This window comes from Cherax quadricarinatus, chromosome 59, assembly GCF_038502225.1.
Source record: "Cherax quadricarinatus isolate ZL_2023a chromosome 59, ASM3850222v1, whole genome shotgun sequence".
NCBI classification, from domain to species: domain Eukaryota; kingdom Metazoa; phylum Arthropoda; class Malacostraca; order Decapoda; family Parastacidae; genus Cherax; species Cherax quadricarinatus.
In genome coordinates, this window is record NC_091350.1 from 8,174,291 (window position 1) to 8,200,075 (window position 25,785).

The following is a 25,785-nucleotide window of genomic DNA, read 5'->3' on the forward strand; positions in this document are numbered from 1 at the left end:
TATATTTATAGATGGGGTTGTAAGAGAAGTTAATGCTAGGGTCTTGGAAAGAGGTGAGGAGTTAAAAGATAAAGAATCAAACACAAAGTGGGAGTTGTCACAGTTGCTCTTTGCTGATGCCACGGTGCTTTTGGGAGATTCTGAAGAGAAGTTGCAGAGATTGGTGGATGAATTTGATAGCGGATGTAAAAGAAGAAAATTAAAAGTGAATACAGGAAGGAGTAAGGTTGTGAGGATAACAAAAAGATTAGGTGACAAAAGATTGGATATCAGATTGGAGGGAGAGAGTATGGAGGAGGTGAATGTATTCAGATATTTAGGAGTGGACGTGTCAGCAGATGAGTCTATGAAGGATGAGGTGAATCACAGAACTGATGAGGGAAAAAGGATTAGTGGTGCACTTAGGAGTCTGTGGAGACAAAGAACTTTCTTCGTGGAAGCAAAGAGGGGAATGTATGAAAGCATACTTGTACCAACACTCTTGTATGGGTGTGAAGCATGGGTGATGAATGTTGCAACAAGGAGAAGGCTGGAGGCAGTGGAGATGTCATGTCTGAGGGCAATGTGTGGTGTGAATATAATGCAGAGAATTCGTAGTTTGGAAATTAGGAGAAGGTGTGGGATTACCAAAACTATTATCCAGAGGCTGGTGAGGGGGTTCGAACATGTAGAGAGAATGAAACAAAACAGAACAACTTCGAGAGTGCATAAATCTGCATTGGAGGGAAGGCGGGGTAGGGGTCAGCCTAGGAAGGGTTGGAGGGGGTAAAGGAGGTTTTGTGTGCGAGGAGCTTGGACTTCAAGCAAGCATGCGTGAGCATATTTGATAGGAGTGAATGGAGACAAATGGTTTTTAATACTTGACATGCTGTTGGAGTGTGAGCAAAGTAACATTTATCAAGGGATTCAGGGAAACCAGCAGACCAGACTTGAGCCCTGGTGATGGGAAGTACAGTGTCTGCACTCTGAACGAGGGGTATTAATGTTGTAGTTTTATAAACTGTAGTGTAAAGCACCCCTCGGGCAAGACAGTGATGGAGTGAATGATGATGAAAGTTTTTCTTTTCTGGGCCACCCTGCCGTGGTGGGACTCGGCCGATGTATTAATAAAAAATAATATAAAATAATAATAATAATAATATATGTAGTAGGTTGGTAGACAGCAACCACCCAGGGAGGTACTACCGTCCTGCCAAGCGAGTGTACAACGAAAACCTGTAATTGTTTTACATGATGGTAGGTTTATTGGTGTCTTTTGTCTGTCTCATAAACATGCAAGATTTCAGGTATGTCTTGCTACTTCTACTTGCACTTAGGTCACGCTACACATACATGTACAAGCATATATATATATATATACAGTGGACCCCCGCATACCGTCGGCATCACATAACGTTTAATCCGCATACCGCTCGCTTTTATCGCAAAAATTTTGCCTCGCATACCGCTCAAAAACCCGCTCACCGCTGTTCGTCCGAGACGCGTCCAATGTGCACCCTTAGCCAGCCTCACATGTGCCGCCGGTGGCATTGTTTACCAGCCAGCCTCCGCGGTAACATCCAAGCATACAATCGGAACATTTCGTATTATTACAGTGTTTTTGGTGATTTTATCTGCAAAATAAGTGACCATGGGCCCCAAGAAAGCTTCTAGTGCCAACCCTACAGCAATAAGGGTGAGAATTACTATAGAGATGAAGAAAAAGATCATTGATAAGTATGAAAGTGGAGTGCGTGTCTCCGAGCTGGCCAGGTTGTATAATAAACCCCAATCAACCATCGTTACTATTGGTGGTACAGCTGCTGCTGCTGTACCACCGTCAGCTCCTGCTGCTGCTGTAGTACCATCTGCTGCTGCTGTAGCATCGTCTGCTGCTACTGTAGCACTGTCAGCTGCTGCTGCTGTTGTACCACCGTCAGCTGCTGCTGTTGCTGTTGTAGTACCGTCTGCTGCTGCTGTAGTACCATCTGCTGCTGCTGCTGTAGCATCGTCTGCTGCTGCTGTAGCATCGTCTGCTGCTGCTGTAGCACTGTCAGCTGCTGCTGCTGCTGTACCACCGTCAGCTGCTGCTGCTGCTGTAGTACTGTCTGCTGCTGCTGTAGCATCGTCTGCTGCTGCTGTAGCATCGTCTGCTGCTGCTGTAGCACTGTCAGCTGCTGCTGCTGCTGTACCACCCTCAGCTGCTGCTGCTGCTGTAGTACCGTCTGCTGCTGCTGTAGCATCGTCTGCTGCTGCTGTAGCATCGTCTGCTGCTGCTGTAGCATCGTCTGCTGCTGCTATAGCACTGTCAGCTGCTGCTGCTGCTGTAGCACTGTCAGCTGCTGCTACTGCTGCTGTAGCACCGTTGTTGGTGTGGCTTATTGAGAATACCAAGAAACAATTAACCCCAGAGGATTTGCCACCCAGGATAACCCAAAAAAGTCAGTGTCATCGAAGACTGTCTAACTTATTTCCATTGGGGTCCTTAATCTTGTCTCCCAGGATGCAACCCACACCAGTCGACTAACACCCAGGTGAACAGGGAAAAATGCCTGGAACTAGTGCTCATATTGGTGAATTTAAAGCCAGCAAAGGTTGGTTTGAGAGATTTAAGAATCGTAGTGGCATACACAGTGTGATAAGGCCTGTTCAGGAAGAAAATGCCAAACAAGACCTACAGTACTCACGAGGAAAAGGCACTCCCAGGACACAGTGTCTCATCAGTCATTGCTGCATCTTCAATAAAGGTAAGTGTCATTTATTCTTCATTTAGTAGAGTAGTACATGCACAATATATATTGTGCATGTACTACTCTACTATTGTGCATGTATCCTTCTCTTTGTGTGTAGGAAAATGTATATTTCATGTGGTAAAATTTTTTTTTTTCATACTTTTAGGTGTCTTGCACGGATTAATTTGATTTCCATTATTTCTTATGGGGAAAATTCATTCGCATACCGATCATTTTGCATAACAATGAGCCCTCTTGCACGGATTAAAATCGCTATGCAGGGGTCCACTGTATACACACACACCCCTCTGGGTATTCTTCTATTTTCTTTCTAGTTCTTGTTCTTGTTTATTTCCTCTTATCTCCATGGGGAAGTGGAACAGAATTCTTCCTCCGTAAGCCATGCGTGTTGTAAGAGGTGACTAAAATGCCGGGAGCAAGGGGCTAGTAACCCCTTCTCCCGTATAAATTACTAAATTTAAAAGAGAAACTTTCGTTTTTCTTTTTGGGCCACCCTGCCTTGGTGGGATATGGCCGGTGTGTTGAAAGAAATATATGTAGTAGGTTGGTAAACAGCAACCACGCAGGGAGGTACTACCGTCCTGCCAAGTGAGTGTAAAACGAAAGCCTGTAATTGTTTTACATGATGCTAAGATTGCTGGTGTCCTTTTTTCTGTCTCATAAACATGCAAGATTTCAGGTATATCTTGCTACTTCTACTTATACTTAGGTCACACTACACATACATGTTTTTTTTTTTTTCAAACAAGTCGGCAGTCTCCCACCGAGGCAGGGTGACCCAAAAAAAGAAAGAAAATCCCCAAAAAGAAAATGCTTTCATCATCATTCAACACTTTCACCACACTCACACATAATCACTGTTTTTGCAGAGGTGGTCAGAATACAACAGCTTAGAAGCATATACGTATAAAGATACACAATATATCCCTCCAAACTGCCAATATCCCAAACTCCTCCTTTAAAGTGCAGGCATTGTACTTCCCATTTCCAGGACTCAAGTCCGACTATATGAAAATAACCGGTTTCCCTGAATCCCTTCACTAAATATTACCCTGCTCACACTCCAACAGATCGTCAGGTCCCAAGTACCATTCGTCTCCATTCACTCCTATCTAACACGCTCACGCACGCTTGCTGGAAGTCCAAGCCCCTTGCCCACAAAACCTCCTTTACCTCCTCTCTCCAACCCTTTCGAGGACGACCCCTACCTCACCTTCCTTCCCCTATAGATTTATATGCTTTCCATGTCATTCTACTTTGATCCATTCTCTCTAAATGACCAAACCACCTCAACAACCCCTCTTCTGCCCTCTGACTAATACTTTTATTAACTCCACACCTTATCCTAATTTCCACACTCCAAATTTTCTGCATAATATTTACACCACACATTGCCCTTAAACAGGACATCTCCACTGCCTCCAACCGTCTCCTTGCTGCTGCATTTACCACCCAAGCTTCACACCCATATAAGAGTGTTGGTACTACTATACTTTCATACATTCCCTTCTTTGCCTCCATAGATAACGTTTTTTGACTCCACATATACCTCAATGCACCACTCACCTTTTTTCCCTCATCAATTCTATGATTAACCTCATCCTTCATAAATCCATCCGCCGACACGTCAACTCCCAAGTATCTGAAAACATTCACTTCTTCCATACTCCTCCTCCCCAATTTGATATCCAATTTTTCTTTATCTAAATCATTTGATACCCTCATCACCTTACTCTTTTCTATGTTCACTTTCAACTTTCTACCTTTACATACATGTACAAGCATATATATATATACATACCTCTCTGGGTTTTCTGCTATTTTCTTTCTAGTTCTTGTTCTTGTTTATTTCCTCTTATCTCCATGGGGAAGTGGAACAGAATTCTTCCTCCGTAAGCCATGCGTGTTGTAAGAGGCGACTAAAATGCCGGGAGCAAGGGGCTAGTAACCCCTTCTCCTGTATATACTACTAGAGTTGAAAAAGAGAAACTTTTGTTTTTCGTTTTGGGCCACCTGCTTCGGTGGGATATGGCCAGTTTGTTGAAAGAAGAAGAAGAATTATAAAGCTACATCAAAAGAACTAGATAAACTTAAATACATTATTCACACTACAAGTTTATCTTAACATGCTATTACTGAATATTTATCTTTGTAAATGTTTTGGTCTGTAGGACATACTTGCAAGTGATCATACCTAAGTGGTGTGTCCTGATTTTCAGCCTCCTGCAGCACTTTCTGGAGGAGATCTGTTGCCACTCTCTTTGTTGCATGGTCCTCCAGTGTAAGCATCAGTTCTAAGAGGGGCAGAAGTAACAAAGAAGAGATTCCCTCAAGCCATTCATATGTATTTCTGTTTAACAGCTCCAATATCAGAGAAATTACCTGGAAAGATGAATGCAATAAATACAACAAAGTTACCTCTGGTCGAAATAAGTTAAGCCACAGTCATACAGGAAGAAACAAAGAGGGTGAGGGTTGACCCTTCATCTGTTCATAGTCTAGTACACTTTCTTTACACTATCCTATTTTACAAAACTATTAAACCATTTTTCTCTTTCCTTTCACTATGCCTTTGTTCTTGCTTTTTCTTCTACTATTCCAACTGTATATGCTTGCTCAGATGATGACACTGTTCTTTTGGGAGATTCTGAAAAGAAGTTGCAAAGGTTGGTGGAAGAAATTAAGAGGGGCATGTAAAGAGGAAAATTAAAAGTGAACATTGTACAGAGCAAGGTAATGAGAATAATAAAAATTCTAGGCAACATAAAACTGGATATCAGACTGGAGGGAAGACGTTTGGAGAAGGTGAATGTATTTAGATATTTGGGAGCAGACATGTCAGCAGATGGGTCTGTGAAAGACAAAGTGAACCATTTAAAAAACTAGGGAGATGAAACTAGTTGGTATACTGAAGCATCTGTAAGAAGAAAGTCTATCTATGGAGACAAAAAGGAAAAATGCACTAGAGTAGAGGAAGGCCCCACCTATACAGCAGGTTAGCTTCCGGGCTACTGCTGTAATGTGAAACATAGCCTTTTTATCACTTTCAAATGCACACAAAAGCTTAATACCCCAAAAAGAAAAACGAAATTTTCTCTTTTTAAATTTAGTAATATCTTTTCTTTCTTTCAACACACCGGCCGTATCCCACCGAGGCGGGGTGGCCCAAAAGGAAAAACAAAAGTTTCTCCTTTTACATTTAGTAATATATACAGGAGAAAGAGTTACTAGCCCCTTGCTCAAGGCATTTTAGTCATCTCTTATGACAAGCATGGTTTATGGAGGAAGAACTCTGTTCCACTTCCCCATGGAGAAAAATATAAACATATCATGAACTTACTATGTGAAGGTGGAGAGTGCTGACACCTCGCTTGCCTAAGTAACTGTCACGTACAACCTCCAAAAATATAGGGCGGAGTTCATGAAGGACTTCCTCTCTTACTTCAGCATCATGAAGACAAATCTGGAATACAGTTTAGAAAAATTAGTGCAGTAATTCATGTAACAATAGTTATAAATAAAGCTAAATTACAACTAACAAAAGATTGAACAAAAAATACTACATAGTAAAAGTGATACAGTAGGGCACAAATTGATTAACAAAGACATTACCTTGCTTTATGGAATAACATTGTCTCTAACTCACCTGTGAGCTCAGATGTGTGAACACATTTAGATGAAGTACTCCTCTATATGTGGTTGTAGGGGTTGAGTCTTAGCTCCTGGCCTCACCTCTGAACTTGCCAGATTCTCCAAGCCTCTTGGACCCTATCATACTTATTCTTAAAACTATATATGGAGTCTGCCGCCACCACTTCTTCACTGAAGTCATTCCACTTCCCAACTACTCTGAGGCTCAAGCAATACTCTTTGACATCCCTGTGACACATCTCTGTCTTCAGCTTCTAACTGTGCCCCCGATTACCTGTTTCCATCTCTCAAACAACCTGTCCTTATCTGCCCCTATCAATTCCTCTGAGTATTTTGTATGTTGTTAATATGTCTTCCCTTCTGTTCTCCAGGGTCATTAGATTAAATTCCTATAGAATTTCTTTGTAGCTCATACCTTTTAACTCTGGAGCTAGTTTCATTTATTTATTTATTTATTTATTTTATGTCTTTGCAAACAGTACATTGAGATTTTGTATTTACAATAGTGGGTTGCAATGCAAAGAGAGCCTCTATGATGCCTAGGCATTATGGGCCAACTTAACATTATTGGCTTACAGTCTACTTAACAATAAGGAGTATATCATAGTTGTACAGTAGGATAGTAATTATTTCATAGTTGTACAGTAGAATATTAATTATAAATGAATCAAAATTTGTATAATACAAAGATATATTTATATTTGAAAATGCTTTTTGTGAAAACAATGATTCAATTATATTCCTGTCAACAATAGATAAAAGGTTCAATGTGACTGTTTCAGTTATGATGTGGGAGTACATAGGTGAGTAAGTGTGTACTGAGTATTTAGCATTTAGTCTAGGGTGATTAAGTGGCCTTTGAGAAGAGTCTTAAATTGATTTTCAGACTGGGTTACTTTAATATCTTCTGGTAATGAATTCCATATTTTGGGGCCCTTTATATGCATAGAGTTTTTACACAGTGTGATATGGACACGAGATATATCAAAAAGAAATCCGTGTCTTGTGTTGTGGTCATGTGTCCTGTTTAGGTTGGTGAGAAGTTTGAGTGGAGGGTTTATATTTGCATGTATTGTTCTGTGTATGTAGTAGGCACATGAATAAGTATGGATGTTATTAATGGTGAGCAGATTCAGACTTTTGAAAATTGGTGGAGTATGCTGGCGGGAGTGGGAATTTGTTACCATTCTTACTCCTGCCTTTTGCTGGGTTATTAGGGGTTTTAGGTGACTGGATGTTGTTGATCCCCATGCACAAATTCCATATGTAAGATAAGGGTATACGAGTGAATGGTACAGTGCCAGGAAAGCTGATTGTGGAACGTAGTACCTTATCTTTGATAGTATGCCTACAGTCTTGGAGATTTTCTTGGTGATTTGTTGTATGTGTGTCCGGAACTTAAGGCTACTGTCAAGGTGGATACCTAGGAATTTTCCCTCTGTGAGTCTTGTGACTGATGATCCATTTAGTGTTATGTTAATTGGATCCTTTGAAGCTTTGTTTCCAAACTGAATGAAATAGGTTTTATCAGTGTTCAGGGTAAGTTTGTTAGTCATCATCCAGGCAGATATTTTCTGTAATTCAGCATTGACTGTGTTTGCTAGTATGACTGTGTTTGGGTGGGAAAAGACATATGTAGTGTCATCTGCAAATAATATGGGTTTGAGTAGCTGTGATGCATTCGGTAGATCATTGATGTAGATGAGAAAAAGGAGTGGTCCAAGGACGCTTCCTTGTGGGACTCCTACTGTGATTGGTTGGGTGGAAGAGTTTGCATCATTTGCATACACATATTGAGTTCTGTTACTAAGGTATGATTTTAGGTAGTTGAGGGAGTGGCCTCTGATACCATAGTGCATTAATTTGGAGTACAGCAGTTCATGGTCGACTGTATCGAAAGCTTTACGTAAATCAATGAAAATGCCCAGCGGGACTTCTTTCTTTTCAAGTGCGGTATATATTAGTTCTAGCATGTGTATGATAGCATCATTTGTGCTTTTATTATTCCTGAATCCAAACTGACAAGGGTTTAATATGTTGTGTGAAATGAGGTAGGAACAGATTCGTCTATGAATTAATTTTTCATAGATTTTGGAATGCAGTGGTAAGTTAGATATTGGTCTATAGTTATTCAAGTCAGTTTGGTCACCTCCTTTATGGATTGGAGTGACCCTCACTATTTTGAGGATTGTTGGGAAGGTAGATGATTCAATGGATTTGTTAAAGAGCATTGCAATAATTGGTGACAATACTTGAGAAGCTTTTTTGTACATAAAAGCAGGCAAGTTGTTTATGTCTCCTGCCTTGTTTTTAAGGGTGTTTATGATGAGAGTAACTTCAATGGGGTTGGTCGGAGCTAGAAATAGCGTATTTGGGTAGGTACTTATGAGGTAGTCTGATGGACGGGTGTTTGTGCTTGGTATTTTGTTTGCTAGATTTTTATCTATGGTGGAGAAGAAAACATTAAGTCTGTTTGCTGTTTCGGTTGGAGTGAGTAGGGGTTCATCTGATTTTGTTAGTTTGACTGTTTTGTTTTTCGATAACTTTTTAGTTCCAAGAATTTCAGATAGAGTTTTCCAGGTTTTTTCATCACCTTTGATGTTATGTAATCTATTTTCATAATACAATTTTTTTGACCTTCTTATCAGGCTGGTAAGAGCTGATGAGTAACTTTTCGACTATTCTCTAGTTATTTGACCCATTCTATACTGTTTTTCATATTTGTGCTTTGTGTTAATGGATTTGAGGATGCTTGGCGTTAGCCAGGGATTATTCAGTCTCTTTGCTGTGATCTGTTTAGTTTTTCTGGGGCAATGTCTGTTATGGAGGCATTGGGCTTTTTCAGAAAATTATTTATACATTCATTCATATCTGTGTATGTTTCGAGCTCATTTTGCCAATCGATGTTATTCATAGCTGCTATAAAGTTGTTAACTGTCTCGTTATGTAGTCTGAAGGTTACTTTAGTAATGTCTTGTGGCAGTTTGCCCAGATTAGTTATGAGAAAGGTTGGGTAGTGGTCTGTAGTGTTGTCTGTGATTATGCCTGATTTTAAAGGGGATATGGTGTTTGTCCAGATGTGGTCTATTAAGGAGATGCTTGTCTCGAAGATTTTAATGCTACATACAGAGCATTTTACTTCATTATTTGTGTAAATGACCAGTGACTATTTGATGTTTAAATGCATCATAGACTTACAATAAAAGGATGTGTTGTAGTTGTGTAGTTTTTGCTGGTCTTGACTGGAAAGCGATAGATATAGTGCGTGAAGACATCTTTCACACAACGCACTAGGTATGGGTCTTGTGCCAAGCCCAAGCAACCCAATCCACACACCATCTACAAAACACAAGGAAAATGTTAAATCTTCTCTCAATAACTTCTTAAATATGCTTTTATTTGCCCATATTTTAAGTCAAGTAGTATTTCATAAAAAATATAAAAAACAATAAATGTTGAAATGCTAGAAATGACCAGCTACAATCATAACAACTCTGCAATAACAAATCTCAAAAATAACAAATTTAAACAGAAAGTATACACAAAAACACAAGACTGCCATAACACTGATCTTCCTCTATTATGATTATTAGTTCCAATATTACAAGTACAGTACAATGATGAAAGTATTTTCTTTTTGGAGATTTTCTCTCTTTGTGGGTCACCCTGCCTCAATGGGAGCTGACCAACGTGTTAAAAAAAAATCAATAAGAATGCATATACAAGCAATAAAGTGTAGATGAATGGTTCAAAGAACTGACAAGTTGATAAATTAGACACATGTGCAACACCTGGCATCTTTAACCCTTTGACTGTTGCAAGCCCATTTCTGAAACTGTCATTCTATGTTGCAAAATTTTTGGAAAAAAAAAAAAAAATTTCTTAAGAAATGATAGAGAATCTTTTCCCGGTGATAATGGCACCAAAAGTACAAAATCTGATTGAAAACTTATGGAATTAAGCTCCCGCGAAGTTAGTAATTTTGGCGATATATACGCAATGATGATTTCACCGACTTTGAGCCCTATTTTTGGCCAATTTCATTGTTCCAGTCAACAAAACTCATAACTATTTCTTTAGAACTCCATTTTTTCTATCAACTGAGTACAAGAAACTGCCCATTTACCGATTTCAACTACCCAATAGTGGTCAGAAATTGGCAATTTGGCCAATTTCATGCAAATTAAAAAAGATGCCAATTTCAAAATAGGGTCCAGAATAAACAATGCAGACATTCTTGGCACTAAAATAACATATCCTCTGTTTATTAGTCACGTCTCCAGGCCCCTCTTATATTACTCTTGCTTTCTATTTTGATTTTTTATTCACACAAAATATAGAAGACTTACTGTTATGCAGACTACTGCATTATTGTAAAAATGGCATAAATAATATCAGTGCACTAGTGAAAGAATATCAGACTCCCCAGTTGACATGTATTGGATGTGTGGTGTGATTTGCTTACTCTTGAACACTGTAAAAAATGAACATTTCTGCTATATTGAGCTCAATTTCAAGGTCGTTTTCATCATGAAACTAATGAAAATCATCTCTCTTTCTGTAATATGTTTTCCATTCTATCAAATGAAACCAAGAAAACGAGAATACAACCATAAATACTATACGAAAATACACCTCAAAGTCGGCGTTTTAATCCAAAAACACGGTCAGTTTTTTTTTCTCATTATGCACTGCATGCTGCAGGATTCTTTTTATACAGTGCACACTGACCACACAGACCCATTGTCTCACATGTGGGCCTACCAGCTTCCTCCTGCTTGATTTGAAGCCGCTAGAATTACTGAGTATATATACATGTACGTCCGAAACACTGGCTCGTAAGACGTATATATACGGCCGAAACAGTCAAAGGTTAATGAGAAAACGTTTTGCCACACAGTGGCTTCATCAGTCCATACAAAGAAGAATGGTGAAGAACAAGAACTCAAGGCTGAAGGACAGATTACCTCAAACTCCTCTTGTTCTTCACCATTCTCCTTTGTATGGACTGATGAAACCACTGTGTGGAGAAATGTTTTCTCATTAACCCATTAATTGTCCAAACACAGATCTACGTTCTTACCACTAGCACTCCAAACGTACATCTACGTTTTATTTATCCTGCCTCCAAATTTGGCACGACTGCCCGGAGATGCCTGGTCAGCATAGAATGGGTCTTAACACTCTTTGTGTGCAATATTAAGAAAATCTGGGGTCACTTAGTACCTTGTGGGAGCACCAGTTCAACTGTGCGACAGCTAGAGCAAACAGCGCGACAAACACCTGGGATTCGGTGATGTCGTATCGTATTAACAATCCCCTTTTAAGAGGAAAGTGATGTTGACCCTGAGTTTAGTGGATCTGAGGTGGGTGTGGTGACAAATGTTCGAGGAATTATCAAAAACCTCGATAATAACCCATGTGCAACATTTGTGCAACATCCTTTCATTTCTGGTACCACTGGTAGTGTCATCCTGCCAGAATGTCCTATAACCTATGACCTAAGTAAAAAAAAAACAATTCTGGAACATGTAATATGTGTTCGGCAGGCTGGCTGATTGGCTATCTCCGTCTGTCTGTCTGTATCTCTGTCTGTCTCACAGGTACACATAAATACAATTATAAATAGTATAAATTAATATAATAACCCAAAAAATCAAGACAAAGTGCTGTACCATACTTGTAGATATAAGGTATAATAAGCATGACTGGCAAGTAATACACATTTTCACTTGATCAGGAGTCAGATGTGACGACTCTGCATCCTGTTGGTTCATGAGCCACTCTCCGAGACGAGAGAAACAAGCAGACAGAAAGATAGAGATACACAGGCAGACAGAAAGACACACACACACACACACACAGGCAGACAGAAAGACACACACACACAGGCAGACAGAAAGACAGACAGACAGACAGACACACACACACAGGCAGACAGAAAGACAGACATACACTGGCAGACTGAAAGACAGGTAAACAGACATAGCTAGACAGACAGACATGTTTATGTGTAACAGTGAAAACAAATACAGCCAGGGTTCCATGCAGCAGTGCCCGATCATCAAGTGTCACTCCACAGCTGCCCTGTCAGCAGTTTAGTGACACTCGTCTTAACACCATGCTTCAGAGTTTCATGTATGTATACTCCAACATATCTAAAACATTGTTGGGACCTATAATTACTTTGTATATATTCCTAGACAATAGTAAATGACCAAGGTAGGTGTAAATGTTCATCTGTCAGTGTGTTTGTGACTGAGTACAATTTCAGTACAGTACCTAATATTAGTGTCAGAACAAAGACTGGCTATGAAATCACAAGAACTACTATAAATTGTAAATTTTTTTTTTTCAACAAACCGGCCATATCCCACCAAGGCAGGGTGGCCCAAAAAGAAAAACGAAAGTTTCTCTTTTTAAATTTAGTAATTTATACAGGAGAAGGGGTTACTAGGCCCTTGCTCCCGGCATTTTAGTCACCTCTTACAACACACATGGCTTACGGAGGAAGAATTCTGTTCCACTTCCCCATGGAGATAAGAGGAAATAAACAAGAACAAGAACTAGAAAGAAAATAGAAGAAAACCCAGAGATGTGTGTATATATATGCTTGTACATATATGTGTAGTGTGACCTAAGTGTAAGTAGAAGTAGCAAGATGCACCTGAAATCTTGCATGTTTACGAGACAGAAAAATGACACCAGCAATCCTACCATCATGTAAAACAATTACAGGATTCCGTTTTACACTCACTTGGCAGGACGGTAGTACCTCCCTGGGCAGTTGCTGTCTACCAACCTACTACCTTAAATAAATTGTAATTATCAGAACATATAAATTATATAAATATAAAAACGAGAAAAAAAGGTATATCAGCAACACTTCTGCAAGCGGCAGGACTCCACATTGCCGTCAGGTGAGCATCCAGCACCAACTTCGCAGTCTTATATCTTGGCAAGTACTTGACCTAAAATTTTTTTTTTTGGTCTTATTACACACAGAAAATTGCCCTCTTTAATTTAAAAAAAAAATTCCTTTTTTCAAAATATTCTGAGCACTGGCTGAGAAAACGTAGATCTACATTTGGACAGTTAATGAGTTAAAGATGCCCAAGTGTTGCACATGTCTAATTTATCAAGAAATAAAGTAAAATTTCAGCATATATCCACTGAAATACCTTTCTTGTTGTATATACTGTGATTGTCCAGTAAAAATTAAAACCCTTTGGGAAGATACTGCCAACAAGTTACAGTATTTTCCGGCACATGAGGCATACGAGTGTCGGCTGCTTGCTGGCAAGATGTTTCCAAGCAGCTGTCACATAATGTTAATAAACAACTGCTAAAGTGTAACCCAAGGCTTACCCTTGACCTTGCCCTTGAGCATATAAAGTGCGGGGGTTAAAAAAATATGGTACATTTACTTAAGTGCCATTAATTTTTTTATACTTGCTGATACCATGTTGATAAAATGGTTGTATCAAGGTGAGGTCATATACAGTAGTACCTTGGTACTCGAACAATAGTCGATCAATTGCTCGGCACTCGACAAAACAAATGTGACCTGCCAGAAATTTGCTGTAAACTATTTCGTGTTTCTTTGCATTTTTTTTATATTATTTGTATAAATAAGTCACCATGGGGCCTAAGAAGAATAGTGATATCAGCCAACCAAAAAGAAAATTGGTTGAGAAAAATTCTTTCAGCACTCGAACAGATTGGCACTTGAACAACCTTCTGGAACAAATTAAGTTTGAGTACCAAGGTTCCACTATACCCATTCCTTTTTTTCTTTTTTTTTGGTATTGGGAGATCATTGACCCCTTAAACCATACATTAAGTAACTGTTATTCCTTGACCTTCAAGCTAGGAGGAGAGGAGGGGTTATGATGAGGTGAGATTGAAAGACTGTTCAGTTAAGTCTATTTGAGGCTAAAGGAAGGAGCTGTCTTTGCAAGTCAGCTGCTCATGGCGAGACAGCTACCTGCTGTAAGACAGTTAACTATAGTGAGGAAAACTGAATACTAGGGCTGTCTCCGTCTGAGGACAGTGGAGAATGTTGCGAGTACTATGATGTTCCTTGTTTGCCCTCAGTTTTATTCTTCCTTTCCCAAATATTTCCCATTCCTCATACAGGATTTAAGAGTAGAAGATTATTAATTAGTAGAGTATTATTTGTGACTTTTCTACTGATTGATATATCCACTGCCTAGTCCCATGGCTTAAGGCATACATACATCATACACAGTTTTAAGGGTTAAGTGTAAAAATAAAATAAGTTAAAATAAAAATACAGTACTAGGGACTTTGTCTCTTATTTAGCCAAGAAAAGAATCTTAATTATGATAAAATATGACAACTTTCATACCTTTAAAATGTCTGTGAAGTGTGTCACACTGAATGAATACTGAGTCTTCTAAGATTTCTATAGAAATAGGTCAAATAAATTACAAAGAAGAGTGAGAATACAATACCTTCGGTAGAGTGTTTGCCAGTGATGAAGCCAAGAGTGAGTTGAGAGGTTTCTCTGCAGTGTACACAGCACTTGGAAGAAGAACTGTACTAATAAGACTTGGCATGGGACAAGTGGGCCTTGACTGGAATGGAAACATAATTAGTCATGATCTCAATCATATGAATATTTATAGTCATTATCAAGAAAAAGTAGATAATATTTAATGAGACAAAGGACATTTACAAGTAAAATTATGAAGCGCTGTGATTTGTTAATATGGTAGGGTAATTTAAAATGTAGTAAGAAAGATATAGGGAATTATGGATTTTATACAAAGAGAAAAGCACAAGGCACAATACTGTTAGCATGAGTGACACCTGGATAGAAAGAAAGGATAAAGGTGAGCTTCCCAACATTTACCTAGATAAACTAAAATGCAGTACTGTATTCACATCCAAAATAGTATAAGAAATGGTATCAGTATATATTTTGAAAAATTCATTACTTTTTATATCAATACAACCATCTCTTGCCAAGGCAGGGGTGACTCATTCATTCATTGCTGTTGTGCCAAAAATGTGCTGACAACACAATTCAGACTGCCCTCTAACTGCAGCATTCCCTCCCCTCCCTATCACATGCCTTTTTTAAATCCATAAATGCAACAAAAACTTCCTTAACCTTTTCTAAATACTGTTCAATTATATGCTTATATGTAAACACTTGGTCTACACATCAATCAGAAAAATATAACAGAACACTTCTTTAACATAAGTTCTGCAATGAAATATCAAAAAGTACTGTAATACAATAAAGAATATGCAGCTTAACTGATATTTATGCATGATATCAGTTAGTTGTATTTATTTAATAAATTAACAAATTTGTAATTTATAAAGACTACATTTTTTTAAATTACATTACCAATCTTCTCTTGCCCTATATTTTATGAATGATCTCATTTTGTTATTGTGTCAAACTGCAATTACAAGCCATGCACAACTATGATATACAGTACTGAATCAAATTCACATTTTTTTTAACGCACGGCCATATCCCAACGAGGCAGGGTGACCTACAAAGAAAAACTAAAGTTTTAGTCACCTCTTATGGCACACATGGCTTACAGAGGAAAGATTCTTTTCCACTTCCCCATGGAGTCAGTGGTCAAGTGCGGTCATACCGCAAAGCTCTTGGGAGTTAACGTGGGCTGTTACCCATACCATGGCTTGTTGTAGTGCTTTAGAATCCCAGGTTCATGTGTTGAAGAAGGAGATTCTACTTCTTCAGGAGGAAAATAGGAAGCTGAAGCTTCGCATAGATGAGTTTGGGAGCGAGTGTGAGAAGGATTTAGCTGGTAAGGTAGGAATGGTCACCAGCAGTGATAGTGGCAGCCGCTTTAAGTGGCAAGTGGTTCACAATTCAGGAAGAAGGAAGATGAGGAGAGTTAACAGAGAAGATGTGAAGGTAGGAAATCGATTCTCTGTTCTCCAAGACGAGTGTACTTCAGTGGTTAGTGAGGTTGAAGGTAAGAATATTTTAATAGTAGGCGAGTCTCAGGTAAGATATATGGACCGTGCATTTTGTAACAGAGACAGAAAGGTCAGACAGAGTGTGTGTATTCCTGGAGCTGGTGTTGGCGACATAGTCAGCAGGTTGGATAATATTATGGCAGGTAATGGGAACAAGCCCATTATCTGTCTTAGTGCTGGGGGTAATGACTTTGGGAAGGGCAGGAGAGAGGAGCTGCTGGATAAGTACAGGTCAGCCACAGAAGTAGTTAGGTCTAAGGGAGGGATCCCAGTCATATGTAGCATCTTGCCTAGAAAGGGAGTGGGTAATGAATGGATGTCTAGGGCAATTGGTATAAATCGCTGGCTAGACAGGTACTGTAAGGAACTTGCAATCCCATTCATTGATAACTGGGACCTTTTCTTTGGCAAACGTGATATGTATGCAAGGGATGGGGTTCATCTCTGTGGGGATGGAGTGGTTGCATTAGCCAATTCAATTGAGAGGGTAATTGATGACTTGTCTAGGAATTTAAACTGATATATTATAGAGGTATGGGTGTTTGTGGGAAACAATCAGGCTGCAGCATTAGGGTTAAAAACAGCAGTTATTACCGGGATACCTCAGGGATATGTTTAAAAGACAATATTCAAAATAAAGTTGCTAGTAATGGCAAATCAATTGATCAACAAACAACGAGAGATAGTAGAGGGCAACGAGTGACTAGCTCCCTTAAGGTTTACTATACAAATAGTAGGAGTCTAAGAAATAAGATAGATGAGCTAAAATTACTTGCAAGTGTAGGTAATATAGATATTATTGGTATAACAGAGACCTGGTTCAACCTGAAAGACAGAGAAATGCCTTCTGAATGCAACATACAGGGTTATAAACTATTCCACACTGATAGGGTCAACAGGAAGGGTGGTGGTGTGGTGATGTATGTCAGAGAAAATTTAAATTGTTGTCTTAGACATGATATAAGATTAGAAACATCGAACACAGAATCGGTTTGGCTTCAGTTTCTCGAGGGTCGTGACAAATTAATTTTGGGTGTGATTTATAGGCCCCCAAACCTTGATAGGGAGTGCAGTAAGCTGTTATGGGACAAAATTCATAAGGCATCTAGATATGAAAATGTTGTGATAATGGGAGATTTTAACTTTAGACAAATTGATTAGGACAATATGACAGGAAATCTTGAGTCTAGTGACTTTCTTGATACGGTTCAGGATTGCTTTTTAGAACAGGTTGTGACAGAACCAACTAGAGGAAACAATCTGCTTGACTTGGTTCTTGCCAACAAAGATTCACTAATTAATAATTTTGAGGTTAATGATGAGCTTGGGGAAAGTGATCACAAATCACTTAGTTTCAATATATCATGGAATTACCCAGATAACTGCAATCAAATCTCTGTCCCAGATTTTCGCTTGGCCGACTTCATGGGACTGAAAAATTATTTGGGTGGGCTAAATTGGGATGTCCTAACTATGGGTCAGGTAGGTGATCTTGGTTGCCAATATAACGTTTTTCAGAGCAGACTTCTAGCTGCCCAGACAACTTTTGTTCCGAGTAGGGAAATTAGATCTAACAAAAATGATCCCAAATGGATGAACAATAGATAGGGGGGGATATAGTGTTGGAGTGGTTGGTACTTTTGTTTAATAAATGTATGAAAGAGGGGAAGGTACCTAGGGATTGGCAGAGAGCATGTATAGTCCCTTTATATAAAGGGAAGGGGGACAAAAGAGATTGTAAAAATTATAGAGGAATAAGTTTATTGAGTATACCAGGAAAAGTGCATGGTAGGGTTATAATTGAAAGAATTAGAGGTAAGACAGAATGTAGGATTGCGGATGAGCAAGGAGGTTTCAGAGTGGGTAGGGGATGTGTAGATCAAGTGTTTACATTGAAGCATATATGTGAACAGTATTTAGATAAAGGTAGGGAAGTTTTTATTGCATTTATGGATTTAGAAAAGGCATATGATAGAGTGGATAGGGGAGCAATGTGGCAGATGTTGCAAGTATATGGAATAGGTGGTAAGTTACTATATGCTGTAAAGAGTCTTTATGAGGATAGTGAGGCTCAGGTTAGGGTGTGTAGAAGAGAGGGAGACTACTTCCCGGTAAAAGTAGGTCTTAGACAGGGATGTGTAATGTCACCATGGTTGTTTAATATATTTATAGATGGGGTTGTAAAAGAAGTAAATGCTAGGGTGTTCGGGAGAGGGGTGGGATTAAATTATGGGGAATCAAATTCAAAATGGGAATTAACACAGTTACTTTTTCTGATGATACTGTGCTTATGGGAGATTCTAAAGAAAAATTGCAAAGGTTAGTGGATGAGTTTGGGAATGTGTGTAAAGGTAGAAAGTTGAAAGTGAACATAGAAAAGAGTAAGGTGATGAGGGTATCAAATGATTTAGATAAAGAAAAATTGGATATCAAACTGGGGAGGAGGAGTATGGAAGAAGTAAATGTTTTCAGATACTTGGGAGTTGACGTGTCGGCGGATGGATTTATGAAGGATGAGGTTAATCATAGAATTGATGAGGGAAAAAAGGTGAGTGGTGCATTGAGGTATATGTGGAGTCAAAAAACGTTATCTATGGAGGCAAAGAAGGGAATGTATGAAAGTATAGTAGTACCAACACTCTTATATGGGTGTGAAGCTTGGGTGGTAAATGCAGCAGCGAGGAGACGGTTGGAGGCAGTGGAGATGTCCTGTCTAAGGGCAATGTGTGGTGTAAATATTATGCAGAAAATTCAGAGTGTGGAAATTAGGAAAAGGTGTGGAGTTAATAAAAGTACTAGTCAAAGGGCAGAAGAGGGGTTGTTGAGGTGGTTTGGTCATTTAGAGAGAATAGATCAAAGTAGAATGACATGGAAAGCATATAAATCTATAGGGGAAGGAAGGCGAGGTAGGGGTCGTCCTCGAAAGGGTTGGAGAGAGGGGGTAAAGGAGGTTTTGTGGGCGAGGGGCTTGGACTTCCAGCAAGCGTGCGTGAGCGTGTTAGATAGGAGTGAATGGAGACGAATGGTACTTGGGACCTGACGATCTGTTGGAGTGTGAGCAGGGTAATATTTAGTGAAGGGATTCAGGGAAACCAGTTATTTTCATATAGTCGGACTTGAGTCCTGGAAATGGGAAGTACAATGCCTGCACTTTAAAGGAGGGGTTTGGGATACTGGCAGTTTGGAGGGATATGTTGTGTATCTTTATACGTATATGCTTCTAAACTGTTGTATTCTGAGCACCACTGCAAAAACAGTGATTATGTGTGAGTGTGGTGAAAGTGTTGAATGATGATGAAAGCATTTTCTTTTTGGGGATTTTTTCTTTCTTTTTTGGGTCACCCTGCCTCGGTGGGAGACGGCCAACTTGTTGAAAAAAAAAAAAAAAAATCTCATTGGTCAAAAGACAGGCATATATAGGCATATCAAAAGAGGGGATGGGCAGTTAAGAAATCAATATATTCAATTAAAGAGAGAAATAAAGAAAGGAATAAGAAAAGCAAAAAGAGATTATGAGGCTAAGGTCGCAAGAGATTCAAAGACTAACCCAAAAGGGTTCTTTCAGGTATACAGAAGTAAGATTAGGGACAAGATTGGCCCACTTAAGAGTAACACTGGTCAGATCACTGACAGTGATAAGGATATGTGTGAAATTCTAAATACCTACTTCCTCTCAGTTTTCACCCAGGAAAATACTAGCGATATTCCTGAAATAATAGATTACATAGAACAGGATGATAATAAACTATGTACGATTGCGGTAACTAGTGACATGGTCCTCAGACAAATAGAGAAACTAAAACCTAACAAATCCCCAGGTCCTGATGAACTGTTTGCAAGGGTGTTAAAGGAATGTAAAGAGGAACTTAGCATACCTTTGGCTAATCTTTTTAACATATCACTACAAACTGGCATAGTGCCTGATAAGTGGAAAATGGCAAATGTAATACCTATTTACAAGGCAGGTGACAGGTCCATGGCTTCGAACTATAGACCAATAAGCCTTACCTCCATAGTGGGAAAATTTATGGAATCAATAATTGCCGAAGCAATTCGTAGCCATCTTGACAGGCACAGATTGATTAATGATTCTCAACATGGTTTTACAAAGGGGCGTTCCTGTCTTACGAATTTACTAACTTTTTTCACTAAGGTGTTTGAGGAGGTAGATCATGGTAATGAATATGATATTGTGTATATGGACTTCAGTAAGGCTTTCGATAGAGTTCCACACCAAAGGCTATTGAGGAAACTTAGGGCACACGGAATAGGAGGAGAAATTTTTTCCTGGGTAGAGGCATGGCTGACAAATAGACAGCAGAGAGTTTGCATAAATGGGGAGAAATCAGAATGGGGGCACGTCACAAGCGGTGTTCCTCAGGGGTCAGTGTTGGGCCCGTTGTTGTTCACAATTTACATAAATGACATAGATCAGGGAATAAATAGCGACATAAGCAAATTTGCTGATGACACCAAAATAGGCCGTCCAATTCATTCTAATGAGGACATTAGAGCACTCCAGGATGATTTGAATAGACTGACGCAATGGTCGGAGAAGTGGCAGATGCAGTGTAATATTGACAAATGCAAAGTTCTAAATGTTGGACAGTTAAATAACCATGCCACATATAAACTAAATAATGTAGATCTTAATACTACCGATTGCGAAAAGGATTTAGGAGTTCAGGTTAGCAGTAACCTAAAACCAAGACAACAGTGCATTAGTGTTCGCAATAAAGCTAACAGAATTCTTGGCTTCATATCTAGAAGTATAAATAATAGAAGTCCTCAGGTTGTTCTTCAACTCTATATATCCTTGGTTAGGCCTCATTTAGACTATGCTGCTCAGTTCTGGTCACCGTATTACAGAATGGATATGAATGCTCTGGAAAACGTACAAAGAAGGATGACAAAGATGATCCCATGTATCAGAAATCTTCCCTATGAGGATAGACTGAAGGCCCTGAATCTGCACTCTCTCGAAAGGCGTAGAATTAGGGGGGATATGATCGAGGTGTATAAATGGAAAACAGGAATAAATAAAGGGGATGTAAATAGTGTGCTGAAAATTTCCAGCCAAGACAGGACTCACAGCAATGGTCTCAAGTTGGAAAAATTCAGATTCAGGAAGGATATAGGATAGCACTGGTTTGGTAATAGAGTTAAAGATGAGTGGAACAAGCTCCCGAGTACAGTTATTGAGGCTAAAACGTTGTGAAGTTTTAAAAATAGGTTAGATAAATACATGAGTGGGTGTGGGTGGGTGTGAGTTGGACCTGACTAGCTTGTGCTGCTGGGTCTGGTACAGTGCTCCATCCTTGAGTGGGGATGACCAGACTGGGTGGGTCATTGGGATAATCCGGGGGGTGGGTCATTGGTCTAATCCGGGGGGGACGACATGGACCTGCTTCGCATGGGTCAGTAGGCCTGTTGCAGTGTTCCTTCTTTCTTATGTTCTTATATATATAGCCCATTTCTAACTTCTACACAAACACCTCTTGAGCTAAACATAAGCTATTCCAGTCTATACCACTTCCATGAGTGAAATTTCTTTAAAATTCAGTTTTAACACAGTACAGTACTTACTTTGATATAAATAATAGAATGTGCATTAAAGAAAAGAGCAGCCACAATTTCTAATATGTTTGGGAGATGATTTAGGGGAGGAACTTTTTTCATCAAGTTCACCAAGGCTTTGTCAAGGCCACAGAAGTACTGTAGAACTGCATCTCTGTATGTCATGCGAGCTGTGAAATTCTGTGGGAATATGGAGAAAATAAAAGATATCACAAATACAATTAAATATGCCCAATCTCATCTCTCTGTCCTAGTCACATGGTCATATACTCTGCAAAACATTTACATTTCAAACTTCCAGTGATTACAATTTTCTTCCATAACTGTTTCTTCTTCTTCTTCTTTCAACAAACCGGCAGTATCCCACCAAAGCAGGATGGCCCAAAAGGAAAAGCAAAAGTTCCTCCTTTTAAATTTAGTAATATATACAGGAGAAAGGGTTACTAGCCCTTGCTCCAGGCATTTTAGCCGCCTCTTACAACACGCATGGCTTACGGAGGAAGAATTGTTTCACTTCCCCATGGAGAAAAACGGAAATAAACAACAAGAACTAGTAAAAAATAGAAGAAAACACAGAGGGGTATGTACAGTAGGGCCCCACTTATACGGCAGGTTGGGTTCCAGGCTACCGCCATAAAGCGGAAATTGCTGTAAAGTGGAACGCCCTTTTTTTCCACTAATAAATGCATATAAATGCTAGGTAACGAGTTTACACTAATATATACAGTGGTCCCTCGTTTTTCGTAATTAATCCGTTCCTGGAGCTGCTACTATAAATGAAATTTACAATTTGCGAATCAATTTTCCACATAAGAAATAATGTAAATACAATTAACCCTTTCAGGGTCCAAGGCCAAAATCTGAAGTCACGCACCAGTGTCCAAGAAATTTTGAAAAAAAAAAAAAAAAATTATTTTTTCTTACAGAATTAAAGAGCATATTTTTGTGAAGGAATAATAAAACAAAAAAAATTAGAATCTGATCAGTACTTACCGAGATACAGTGCCAAGAAGTTTGTAGAAAATGATGTGGTGGCAGCAACATCGACGAATTCCACATACGCGTATTATATTATTTTGCTGTTTTAGTTGTTTTTTCTTTTCTTTTCCAATTTTTTTCTATTCCTACTAACATTTGGGGCCTGAGAGACCAATACTACATATAATTGATATATATATACTCACTGTATTGAACACAATAACCGCACTAAAGTTATTATCATATTATTGTTTACCACTGTTGTTTATTACAATAAACATGCACAAATATTGTATAATACTAATGTTCTATCATATATTTACATATTTACAATCACTGGACATGGTTTTAGAACTGCTGGAGCTTGTGGAACTCCTTGAAACAAGGCACCATGCACAGAGGCACCTTACATTCCTCACACATAAACCGAGTGTCTTTGCGTCTTTGTTGCCGTCGTTTTGTTTGTGCACAGACAATGCATCTCTTCTGAGCAAATTTCTTTTGAGTTGAAGGAAGCTGTATTATGAAATGATCACCTTCTCTCCTCAAACGCTTGGGTATATTGTGATGAATTCGAGGACCATGTTGTATTGCAGGTGTTGTTACCTGGTACTTCATTATGAGTTGTCTGACAACAGACAAACAAAATTCACCATACGGTGGTCTGTTACCAGTCTTTATTTGGTACATATTATATGCATTCAGCATTGAAATGTCCATGAGATGGAAGAAAAGTTTCATGTACCACTTGTAACTCTTACGAACACAGTCAACAAAACCAATCTGCATGTCACACTTGTCAACCAAGCGCATGTTTTGTGTATAATCAATCACTGTCACTGGTTTTCGAATACGTTCATTAGTCACTCGATCAACTTTGCCACTGTCTTGCATTTCATTACGGTGAATGGTTGTCAACAATGTGACATCTCGTTTGTCATGCCACCGTAATGCCATGATGTCATTGGCAGTAAACACCTGCACGTCATCACCACGAACACCTGCGTTGAGCCTGGGCATATGTTTACGATTAGAACGCACTGTGCCACACACATCTGTCTTGTTCACTCGCATGAAATCACTGAGTAATGGGCTTGTGTACCAGTTATCGGTATATAATGTATGGCCCTTACCAAGATAAGGTGCCATCATGTTTCTCACTACGTCACCTGATATACCCAATAACATCTTGGTATCTTTCAATGTTTTACTACCCGTGTATACAACAATATCCAACACCAGGCCACTGTCACAATCACAGAGTACAAACAATTTTATACCAAAGCGGTTCCTCTTGCTCGGTATATACTGCTTGAATGACAGTCTACCTTTGAACAAAATCAAAGACTCGTCAATTACAAGATTCTTGAATGGATAAAAGTATATCCTGAACTTTTGTTTGAGATACATGAAAACATTTCTAATCTTGTATAACCTGTCACTTCTGTCAGGCCTGGTTTTGTCAGAGAAGTGCAACATACGTAACAGTAAGATAAACCTGTTCACTGGTATTATTTCACTGAAGGATGGGGTACAAATTAGCCGATCTGTGGACCAGTATGCTTTTATATTATGCTTATAGACGTGAGGCATAAGCATTATTGTTGCAAAAAGCAAATACATTTCTGCAACAGTCGTCTCTTTCCACCTGTGTAGTCTTGACTGTGGTGATAAGATCGTATTTGCCATGGTGTACTGAAAATACTTATTACTTTCCCTGACAATAATTTCCATCAATGGCTGGTCAAAGAATAATTCAAAGAATTCCAGTTCATTGGCCGTGGTTCCAAGGGGACAGGTAGGTAGAATTCCACTTTGAGAGTCATCAAAGTGGTGAGGGCTGGGAACAAAATTGGGATTTTGCTGCCAATCCCAGATACGGTTTGCTGGTGGATACTGGACATCATAGGCTGGTTGTACGGGTGGTTGTGGCGGGCTGGTGGGTGACGCTCCGCTTTGTCCTTGAACCGACGAGTCAGCAGCGTGGGTCCCTGCGTGGCACAGCGAGTCACGCATGGCGGTGCCACTACCACCACCAGCCCCACTAACACCATCCACTGATGCCTGTGGCCCATCCATGCCAAGTGTAGTCACATCATCCTCACTATCACTACCTAAAACGGGTGTAGGGCCACGGGATGTACTCCGGGATGTACTCCGGGATGTACTCCGTCCCCTGGGCACAGCATAGGGTACACTACCCGAGCGCATGCGGCGGCGAACATACCGACGCTTCACTGGTGAATATGTTTCCTCACTATCACTACTGGAATGATCGTCGAGCGCAATAAAATCACAATCCACGTCAGAATCATCGTCATTACTGAAGTCAGAGGCCAGGCCACGGGAAAATATTAGTTTTCTCTTACGTTTAGGAACACCCGACCGTGAGTCACGAGTGCCCACACCAGAGGTAGAAGGTCGAGGATCGTCGGGGTTTTCTGCACTATTATCGATATCCTGGTCATTTTTTCGGTCACTAACTTATCAAAGCCGTAGAATTCGTCTTCATTTCCACTTCCATCAGTGTCAGAACTATCAGACAGGAAGAGGAGAGTCCCAATTTTCCGGGGAGTGAGAGCTGACTTGTGACGAGGCATGGTGAACAAGGGTGACTGAGCCGGCGTTCCCACAATGCTATGCAGGCGCCTAGATTTTTTGTTTACGGCACACACCCACGGCGCAGACCCATTCTCTCATATGTAGGCCTATGAGCGCTTTCGCGCTAAATTTGACGGCGCTAGAATTTTGGCATAGATCTACGGTTTGGACACTCACCGACCAGCCGTAGATCTACGGGATGGACCCTGAAAGGGTTAATCCGTTCCTGACACCCAGAAGTATTAAAACAAAAATT

At 39.6% G+C, this 25,785-nt stretch overlaps 1 protein-coding gene across 8 annotated transcripts in view; it reads right to left on the reverse strand.

Moving 5' to 3' along the window:
- Positions 1–25,785, reverse strand: part of LOC128698778 (protein MMS22-like) — a 91,499-nt gene that overhangs the window by 9,022 nt on the left and 56,692 nt on the right. For 6 of the 8 annotated variants that reach the window (XM_070097695.1, XM_053791157.2, XM_070097696.1 and 3 more), the window contains exons 16-20: positions 21,960–22,130; positions 14,861–14,983; positions 9,582–9,722; positions 6,073–6,195; positions 4,927–5,114 (exon numbers count right to left, since the gene is read on the reverse strand). In XM_070097695.1, coding sequence (XP_069953796.1) covers positions 4,927–5,114; positions 6,073–6,195; positions 9,582–9,722; positions 14,861–14,983; positions 21,960–22,130 — 746 coding nt within the window. Of the gene's footprint in view, positions 1–4,926; positions 5,115–5,149; positions 5,380–6,072; positions 6,196–9,581; positions 9,723–14,860; positions 14,984–21,959; positions 22,131–25,785 lie in introns of those variants that run through there. The other 2 variants (XM_070097700.1, XM_070097699.1) reach the window with 2 other exon arrangements.